This window comes from Capsicum annuum, chromosome 8 (assembly GCF_002878395.1).
Source record: "Capsicum annuum cultivar UCD-10X-F1 chromosome 8, UCD10Xv1.1, whole genome shotgun sequence".
Classification (NCBI taxonomy): domain Eukaryota; kingdom Viridiplantae; phylum Streptophyta; class Magnoliopsida; order Solanales; family Solanaceae; genus Capsicum; species Capsicum annuum.
In genome coordinates, this window is record NC_061118.1 from 38,222,095 (window position 1) to 38,233,489 (window position 11,395).

An 11,395-nucleotide genomic window follows, 5' to 3' on the forward strand; every position below is an offset into this window, starting at 1 on the left:
TATTTATATCCTTATATTGTATAAGCTTATTGCTTGAACATCATTGGAACTCTTGGAGGGTTTTCAAAGCAATAGATTATTTGCTGAAATTCAAAATATATCGAATTGTATTGGTTATGAAGCACCATATCTTAGTGCAATTGATGCACTCATGGACCTTACAAATACTACAAGGCCTATAGCCTTTTCAGTCAATTTGTTAGCAAGGTATATTTCTGCTCCTACTATGAGACATCAAAATGGGATAAAACACATGAGCTTGTTTTATTCTAAAGATTGCAGTCCCGATCTTATTGGTCATGCTGATGTTGGATACTTATCTGACTCGCATAAAGCTCGATCTCAAATAGGTTATGTGTTCATATGTGGTGGTACTTTCATATCTTGGAGTTATACAAAGCAGTCTATCGTAGCCACTTCATCGAATCATGCTGAGATAATAGCTATTCATGAAGTAAGCCGAGGATGTGTATGGTTGAGGTCCATGATACATCTCATTCAGAAAAAATATGGTGTGAAATATGATAATTTACCCATAATTTTATACAGAGATAATTCAGCATACATAACACATCTTAAGGGAGAATTCATAAATGGAGATAGAACGAAGCACATTTTGCCAAAGCTTTTCTACATACATGAGCTACAAAAGAATGATAATATTAACGTGCAACAGATTCGTTCCACCGATAATGTGACTGATTTATTCCCCAAATCTTCTCCAATTGTAACTTTCAAGAAGATGCTGCACAAGATCGAGATGCAAAGGTCAAGGATGTTCTCATCAGGGGGAGTTAATACGCGTTGTACTCTTTTTTCCTTACGAGGTTTTGTCCCACTGGATTTTCCTTGTAAGGTTTTTAATGAGGCAGCCGTAATGCGTATTATTAGAGATGTGTACTCTTTTTTCTTCACTAGATTTTCTTTCCTACTGGATTTTTTCTAGTAAGGTTTTAACGAAGCACATTATCTACCAATTAGACATTCAAGGGGGAGTGTTATAAATGTATTTACATTATAGTGAATGTCTATCAAGATCTATCAAGATCTACTTTGATATCTATTAGGATTTGAAGCATCCTTCTTTTACTCAGACTAGGAGTAAATTTTCCCTATAAATAGAGGGGTTTTGTTCATTGTATTTACAATCTTATGATCTCTCATCCCTCAAGAGAAGAAATAAGAATTACTTTCTCTATTCTTTCTAGTCTTCTTCTTTATTCTTTCTTGTTTTATAACACTATCTCTATTTATATGATATTATTATCTATCAATTTTGGGAGACAATGTTTCATACCATTTAAGATCTATACAATTTAATTAATATAAATAACATAAATACCAACCCTTTTAGAAGTAATTACACTTTCTCCCACTTTTTTAATTACTTTACTCTCCCTATTAATATACATAACATAGCCGACAAATACATAACATTCTGTGTATATGTTGGATTTTTTGTAATATGTTTAGGGAGTTGGAACTTTTTTTAATATTGAAAATATAAGTTGTGTATTTGTGTAATTTTTAAATTTAATTAAGTTATTCAAATTTTAAACTTTTTTTCTTCAAAATTAATTGCCCTTTTTAAAAGTATTTTCACCTTCTTTTATTTTATTCAGCTATTAAAATAAATCCAATATTATTATTACCAACTTTTAGTAGTATTTGTAATATTTTGGCCTCCTATGACAACTTATGTGTTCTACAAAGAAACTACCATTTTTGACATTAGTATGTATTAATGTTAATAAAGCAAATATCATTTGCACGTACTAGGAGCAAGGACTACAACTTTTATAATCATGTCATTTTTCTAGAAAATTCAGCGACAGAATTAGAAACCTCCGTCCTCATTTGTCAATATTCTAAAAAATTTCGTGACAAGCTTAGAAATTTAGTGTAGATAGGATATTATTATTATCGAGACAGTTTTTGCTAGTACTTGTAATATCTTGATTTTCTGTGACAACTTATATGTTTTATAAAGTGAAATTATCCTTGTTGATATTAGTATGTATTAACTTCTTTTTATTTATAAAATTACTTTTTTAAAGTTTAATTATATTTTAAACACACTATCTCATGTTTGAGTATGTTTTTTGTTTCATGGATCAAATACATAAGCCTTTTAGATATAATGGGTGTTAAAATAAAAAATTTAAAAATTTTTTGTAGCTAAATCTTAGTATACTAGTTTGCTGCCTATCTAAACTTTTAACTTATTAGTGAAAGTTTGATTCCATAAGTTAAGTTAAAGTTTGATTCCATAAGTTATAATTAATCTTCTTCATTTTTTCTTCCCTTATCCTTTTTAAGAAAATTAAAAAAAATTCTCTGATACCGCTCTCAATATATTGAAATATGTGGTTATCTCATCTACAAGTTTAGTATTTAGGACTGAAAGAACAAATAATTCTCATGAAAGATCAAACTTAAGATAAACATTGATACACAAAAAATATCATTAAAATATTCAATCTTAACATTTCTTTCTACTATAAATAGAGGTGTTTGAAGCTCTTTCACTCAGGGGCGGACCCACATGTATAGGTGGGGTGCACGTGCACCCGTTAACGTCGAAAAAAATTGTTTATACATATGCGTATATACCTTGAGAAATTGGGATATAGATAATAATGTACCCTAAGATGAATGGTAGTGCACTTTGGTGCGCTGGTTTAAGCCAACCCTTCCATCCATACGACCAGGGATTGATCCCGGGTCACACAATACCTTAGTTTTTATTTTCAGTACTTCAAATTTAAAGGCTTATTACTAAATTTATAACAACAAAATTGGGGAAATGGGGACCAGTCCACAAGGGGAACCCACCTTGACCATTGAACTACCACAACTGATTGTTTAAAAGTGTTAAAAGTAAACTTCATATTATAAGAAAGTAAAGTTATTAGCTTAAAACTCTTATTTGTTCTATATATTTATTTTTTCAATATTGTTCATATCTTTAGCGACCAATTGAATATGATAATATTTCTCAATCGACACCAAATTTTTTTTTAACGTCTTAAGATAATATTGGTGCTCCACAATATTATCAAAAGCAATAAGTGTAAAAAATCTTCAAGGTCTATTGTGTTTAAGCACAAAGTACAAATAAAACGTGAGATTTAACGAAAAAAGGCATAAAAATAGAAAAGATATAAATATATGTCTAGCCCAAGACTAGTAATATAAGCATGAATGACAAATATATGAACAAAAAAAATTATTTTTTTTATAAAGTGAAATATCAATTGTTTAGTGTTTGTCTCCTTAGAAAGTCTCATTGAAAAGGAAAGTATGTATCAGAAATTAGAACTTAAGCTGCACATTAAGTGAGGAGAGCGCTCAACACATTTTGAGTCTTACTTTGAGGCTTATGCGCGTCTTTGAAAACACTGATGCACCCACAGACTTCAAATCCTGGATTTGCCTTTGCTTTCACTATACAATCATCCTATCGCCTTTCTCTTCCTCTCTTCATTGTCTCTCAAAACCCCTTCAGTTGTTTCAATCCTTTTCATTTTCATGGAGACTGATTCAACAAATTAAGAAAATATTGGTGCGTCCACCAATTAGTGCGATAAGCTCAAAATTTTTTTAAGAAAATTCAAGAACAAAGTTGAAGAAATTGTCAGGAACACAAAGCAAATCGACAAAAATGATCCATAAAAATTTTTACATGCATTCAAAGTAGGATTAACTTTCACTTTATATTCTACCACACAAGACCAATGTATCAGAGCTTGGATCAATAAGCAATGTGGGATGTCCTCATTATGGTTGTTGCTTTTGAATTCACTGCAGGTAATTCTTTTCTTCTTCTTTCTCTGCACTAAACTTCTATTTTGGTAGACCTACAAAAAAGATAAAAATATTATATATCAATAAACAGTTTCTATTGTTAAAATAAAAAAGTCACTGTTCATTCTATTTTGTAACGAATTAGTGAAGGGAATTAAAAATTATGTTTGTTGAATTGAATCATAAAAAATTGTTAGCTGCAGATTATTTAAAGACAAGATGAATATTGCACCTGATTCCATGGAGATATATCAATTAATATTTTTTTTAGGTGCCACCATATCAAATAGTATAATAGAGGATTTGATACTGTACGAGCTGGTGTGTTTGATCTTGGAATTAATTATTTAGTTGAATTAATTAGGGAAGAAGCTCCAAATCCTATAATTTCTTGGGATTTTGATTTTCATTGTTGGTATGAAAATGCAGAATATATAAGAAAAGAGTACAAAGATGTAAAACAAAATGATGTCAACATTGGAATGTGCTAGGTAAACTCAATTGAATTGTATTATAAGGAGGATATAATTACCTTATATTATGGAAAAGGAGCATTATTAGTTAAAAAAAAAAAAATGTTAAGTTGAATGCATGGGATGTTGGTAATTAATGTCCAACAAATGACAACTCTCTTATATATTTCCCCCTTGATATAAGATACCAAATGGAAAATAAATTTGACACATCATTTAAATTTTGATGTATGTATTTATATATATATATATATATATATATATATATATATATATATATATTGTTATTTCCCACAATATAGTTGGGTATGCAGAATCTGTATATTACAACAACAACTTCAACTCGAGTTCCAAGTATAAACAAGAACACAGTGAAGTACCAAATACCCTCAACACAAGATCAAAATGACCTTTCCAACAGGTGTATTTATTTTTCAGAAAAATAAAGATGAAACAGAAATTGAATAGGTCAAGTCGTCCGAATTCACGGAGTTTCCTTAAGGAAATAATTCCCCTCACTGTACCCGAGGTTGTGGAATTTTTCCTCCCAGGATAAAATGGCCAACAATCCAACTATAGTGGTACCTCAAATAGTCGGATTCTACGAACACACTCAACGGTTTTTATAATCACACAGAGTATTTTGATGGCAAAAAGCATGTTTTTTTTTAATTCAGAAAATTTCATACTAAAACCTGTGGAAGAAAGTAGTTTTTTATAGCCATAACATGCCTCTTCGAAAAGGTGGCATTGGTTCAATTTAGAGGTGTGACTTTTTCCTGAAAATGCATGTTTGTTTATCCTAAACAGTGCATCTGTTCCAAATAGGTATGTCACTTCGTGAATCAGTGTGTATTTTCGTTGAACAATTGAAACTTTCTATAGCATCTGTTCGAAAACAGTGCATCAGTTCATGAAGCAGTGCAACCTTCTGCAGCTACATCAGTTCAAAAATGTACACTAGTTCATGAAACAGTGGCACCAGTTCGTTCAAACCAGTGAACCAGCATGCATTTATAAATGAAGTTTCAAAACACTGTTTTTGGATTGAATTTATTTATTTTTGTCAAATAAAATTTGTCCAAAAAAATAGATCTCATCGATCAATCGTTTTTCAAATCCACATCCAAATTCGAAGCCGAGCCAAGCGTGCGACGACGACGCGAGGCATCATCTAGTTCTTGCCTCACTATCAATGTGGAGTTAGTGTTTCTCAATATAAACACCCTCAAGTTCTCTTCTTCCACCAATGTGGGAGAAATAGTAAACTTGTCAATTTGAGATTACACTTTCCATTTTAGTGTTTCCTTCCCTCCACTCTTTTACTCTCCATTTTTCCATTCACACTTCTTTCATCTACTATGAACCCAACATATATATGGAAGATATGTTTTATATATGTGATGGCGTACTATTATAGGGTGCATTATGTATATTATAATATGGAATATATAAAGGGACTTTAGGATCTATTGATTGGATTCAGTGTATATATGTATATTATGGAAAGGGCATTATTCACAAAAAAATGTTACTATAGTTAGTAGAATGCATGGGCTGCTTGGTTATATAAGGTTCAAGAAGTGAAAGCTCTCTTATATATTTTCCCTTTTAAAGATAAATTGTGGGGGGGGGGGGGGGGGGGTTGAGGCAGGTGTGTGTTGTCATGTCATTTGATATTTGGCGAGCGTCAAATTATTGATACCCGGATGGATATAAATCTATATAACAGGGGAGGGGGGCTGGCCATGTCATTTGATATTTGACGAGATTATTGATACCCGGATACAAATCTATATCAGTAAGGGGGGGGGGGGTTGCCATGTCATTTGATACTTGGCGAGTGTTAGATTATTGATACTCGGACACAAATCAGTACTTATACATATATAATAAGGATGCTTTATGATAAATGATGAGTTAGTACATATGACGTTCTGTTTAGAAGTATATAGAGAACGCATAGTTAGTTAGAAAGAATCTCTCTTATATATATTTTTATTTATAAGATAACAAAGGAAAAATTAACTTGTCATATCATTTGATATTTGAAGGGGGTTAGATTACTGACACCCGTTAATAAATCTGTATATGGTATTATATATTTGAAGCATATCACGGAATCATAGTTGGAACTGAAAGTTCTCTTATATTACCTTTTTAAGATAGAAAGGAAAAACTAAACTTGCCACGCCATTTGATTTTTGATGAGTACTAGATAGTTGATACCGTACACAAGTTTGTAATGATGACGATGCACTATGATAACTGATGAGTTACTATAGATGATGTTCTGCTTAGAAGTATATCAAGAAATCATAGTTAGTTAGAAATGAAAGATCCCTTATATATTACCTTTTTAAAATAAAAGAGGAAAAATAAATTTGTCACGTCATTGACGTTTGGGGAGTGCTAAATTACTGATGTCGTACACAAGTCCGTACTTATATAACGAGAATGCTTTGTGATAAGTGATAAGTTAGTACAAATGGTATTCTATTTAGACGTATATCAAGGAATCATATAGTTGGTTAGAAATGGAAGGTCTCCTATGTTTTACCTTTTTAATTTGAAATAAGAAAAGAGGAAATAAACTTTCCACATCATTTGATAACAATATTGGCGAGCGCTAGATATTGTAACTTGTATATAAGTCCATACTTATATAACAACGACACTTTATGATAAGTGATTAAGTTAGTACAAATGGCGTTCTACTTAGAACTATATCAAAGAATCATAGTTAGTTAGAAATGAAAGTTCTGTTATGTGTTTTATCTTTCTAAGAATCAAAAAAGAAAAATAAACTTGTTGCGTTATTTGATATTTGGCAAGAGTCAGATAACTGATATTCGTACTTAAATAACACTGATTCTTTATGATAAGTTATGACTTAGTGTAGATGAGGTATTATTAGAAGTATATCAACGAATCATAGTCGGTTAGAAATGTAAGTTCTCTTATATATGTTTTACCTTTTAAAGATAAAAAAAAAAAGAAGAGAAAATAAACTTAACACGTCATGTAATTTTAACAAATACTAAATAAGTAATACCGCACACAAGTTCGTGCGTGTATAATGAAGGTGCTTTATAATAAGTAATGGGTTAGTATTCACAGGTAGAAGGAAGCATAGGGTTGATTAAATATTGGAGCTATCAAAAACTGAATTTGGAATGTATTTAACATTAAATTAATTGATCAGTTTATTAAACATTAAATAATTTTTTTTTTAACTTTAAATAGTTTCACATCAGATGAAAAATGAATGGTTAATCTCCTTATATTTGAGACGAACTCAGCTTTTAAGGTTGCATGTTTATCAAAGTAGTGTTATATGACACCGACATCACATCATCAAAAAAAAAATTATTACACACAAATAAAACTGAATGTATCGAATAAGTATAAATCAACCAAGATCAATTAATAAAACTTAATTTGTGGTTTGATGGTCCCTATAACGTACTTTATACATTTTGGTTTCAAGTTCAAAACTCATTGCATGATTTTATATGCATTATTTTTTAAAAAATGACAAGAAACTATATGATCGCACAAAAGGACAAAGGACATCTATGAAATCAATGCACTAAATTGACTTTTGTTGTAAAGGTGCACAAACTAAATATATGATCCTTTTTTAGATATAGTTGCATGTGCACCCCTACCCTTCCAGCTGAGTCTGCCTCTAAAATTAATAGGCTCTATGATTAAGTTGTTGAACTTCTCTATAGTGAGTTTGCATAGAGTTCAAGTTGTACACAAATATCTCCCTATTGGTGTTTATTTCAATTGATTTTAATTATTATAGTGAAAATATTAATATAGAGAACATATAATATAACATGATATAAATTATGTATTCCGTAATAAACATGGCCATGATAGTAAATGTTATTATGAAGATAATAAAAGGGTCTGATCAGAATTTTTACATCATTGAGTCAACTTTTTAAAACCATTTGGTCATTTATTTCTTAGAGTAGGGAAAATGTCATAATTATAAATTCGACAATTTAAAAAGGTTTAGCCGTAGATAATAATAATAATAATAATAATAATAATAATAATATATTAATTATAATTTTCACAAATGAAATCTAGGTAGGGTAGTGTGTATGCAATCTTATTCTACCTTATTACTTTCTCTGTCCTAAAGCTTATTCATTATTGACTTGACACTCACTTTAAAAAATAATAAATAACGTGGCTAATTTTATTATATTATTCTTTGAATATAATAAATATAATGTTTTGAAAAATGCATTGGATATAATTAACCGTACAAATAATTGTCCATTAATTTTTTCAACGGTAGAAAAATTATTGAACATCTCTCTTTAGTAGTATGAACAAGTAAATATGGATGGAGAATGCACGAAGATAATGAGAGATTTTACCATGAATCACCGATCCAAAGAAATTATTTAGAGTAACCATACAACAATAACAACAACAAAAATAATAACATATTCAGTTTATTCTCACAAAGTAGGGATCCGAGGAGAATAAAATATATACAACTCGTATCACTTGAGTTTGTGTCACTTGACATTTCCGAAAAGAATTACTTGTAATGGGTTTTTGCGCTGAGATTCACCTAGCTGCTAAGGGTCTTAGTGCTACTATTACCTAGGATAATGCAGCGTCGAGTCAGGACAAGGCCAAGGCTATAATTTTCCTTCTTTATCATCTAGATGAAGGACTGAAGGTTGAATACCTTACTGTGAAAGATCCACTTGAATTGTGGACTGATTTGAAGGGAAGATATGACCACCTAAAGGCCATGGTACTGCCTAGAGCTCGTTATGAGTAAATGCACTTACGATTTCAAGACTTTAAAACTGTTGTTGAATATATTTTTGTTGTATTCAAGATTGTTTCTCAATTAAAATTATGTGGGGAAACTATAAATGATGAGGACATGATGGAAAAAAAACTAACTACTTTTCATGCCTCAAATGTGATATTACAACAGCAATACCACGAAAAAGGCTTTCAAAAGTATTTTGAATTGATCTGATGCCTTCTAGTGGCTGAGCAACATAATGCACTTTTGATAAAAAATCAGGAAGTCCGTCCCACTAGAGCTGCTCCACTACCGGAAATAAATGGGGTGCAAGCACATGACCAGCCTGAAAGACAGCAAGATCGGGGTCATAATAATATGCGTGAATGTGGCACTAGCAGGGGACGATATAATAATCGTCGTGGTGGTAACCAAAGAAGGGAGAACCAAATAGATCCCCTAAATAATCCTTCAAGAGGTAATTGTCATCGTTGTGGCATGAAAGAGTACTGGAAGAATGAATGTCGGGTGCCTAAGTCTTTTGCTAGTCTTTATCAAGGATCTTGCAAAAGAAAGAAAAATGAAGATGGGACCTCTTCTAATGCCCGAATGGAGTCATATTTGACTTTCAAAAATGATGATGAGGTAGGACCTTCACAAAAATATGATGACAATGTTGAGGCAAACTTGATCTTGAAAGATGATGATTTCGATGGCCTTGATGATATAACTCATTTGGAAACTGAAGACTTCTTTGGAGACCAAAATTAAATCTTGATCAAGTTATTGATGAAATAATTTTCTTTTATTATATTGTTTTCAACATGTTTTTTCATTATATTGTTTTTACATTTCAAGAGAAAATAATAAGTGTTTAAGTTTTATTATAAGATTGTGAGATTTCATTTTTCTTATCATGTATTTTTATTTTGTGAAGATAATAAATTTTTTTCAATCTTCAACTGGATCCAAGATGAGTAATGGAGATGTGCATCTTCTTGATAGTGCTACAACGCACACTATATTAAGAGAAAAGAAATATTTCTCTAATTTAATTATAAAAATGGCCCATGTTAATACAAGATCCGGTAGTACAAAGTTAATTTAAGGCTCTGAAAGAGCGACCTTATTACTACCCAGAAAATAATATTGGCCATTGATAATGCATTATATTATAGTAAGTCTCAAAGAAAATTATTAAGTTTCAAGGTTATTCGCCAAAATGGCTATCACATTGAGATTGCAAATGAAGGAAAGATTGAATATCTTTATATTACTACAATAAAAGGTGGAGAAAAATTTGTGCATGAAAAACTACCTGCACTTCTAAATTGTATCATACAAGTATTTGTATGGTTGAATCACATACCATAATGAATAAAAGATTTACAGATTACAATGATTTTATCATTTGGCATGACCGGTTAGGCTATCTCGATTTTAATATGATGTGCAGAATTATTGAGAATTCACATGGACATACTTTGAAGAATCAAACTATTCTTCAATCAAAGGAATACTCATGTGCTGTTTGTTCTCAAGGAAAGTTGATTATTAAGCCATCAGTAGCTAATGTTGGGATTGAATCCCCTGCATTTCTGGAACGTATACATGGTGATATATGTGAACCAATCCACCCTTCGTGTAGACTTTTCAAATGTCATATGATCTTGATAGATGCATCTACAAGATGGTAGCATGCGTGCTTATTATCAACTCGCAATATGGCTTTTGCGAGATTGTTGGCTCAAATAATAAGGTTAAGAGCACAATTTCCAAATTATGCAATAAAGACTATTCATCTTGATCATGCTGGTGAGTTTACATCTCAGTCCTTTAATGATTATTGTATGTCAACTGGAATAAAAGTTGAATATTAGGTTGCTCATGTTCAATCTCAAAATGGTCTAGCAGAATCGTTGATCAAACGTTTTCAATTGATAGCTAGACCAATATTAATGAGGACAAAACTTTCTGTTTCAACATGGGGACATGCTATTTTGCATACAGCAACACTTATGCGCATAAGTCCAATCAGTTATCCTAAATTCTCTCCATTACAGTTGGTTTTTGGTCAAGAACCAAATATTTTCCACCTTAAAATTTTTAGATGTGCGGTATATCTTCCAATTGCTCCACCACAACGCACAAAGATGGGACCCTAAAGAAGGTTGGGAATATATGCTGGGTATAAATCTCCTTCCATTATAAAATATTTGAAACCTATGACAGGAGATTTATTTACAGCAAGATTTGTCGATTGTTCTTGTGATGAATCAGTATACCCAATATTAGGGGGAGTATATAAGCAGCTGAAACATAA

General features: G+C 31.3%; 1 protein-coding gene across 1 annotated transcript; it reads left to right on the forward strand.

Moving 5' to 3' along the window:
* Positions 1-3,764: 3,764 nt before the first annotated feature.
* LOC124886575 lies at positions 3,765-9,843 on the forward strand. Its single transcript, XM_047395402.1, has 2 exons — positions 3,765-3,810; positions 9,317-9,843. The coding sequence occupies exons 1-2, from the start codon at positions 3,765-3,767 to the stop codon at positions 9,841-9,843; spliced, it is 573 nt and encodes a 190-aa protein (XP_047251358.1).
* Positions 9,844-11,395: the final 1,552 nt, after the last annotated feature.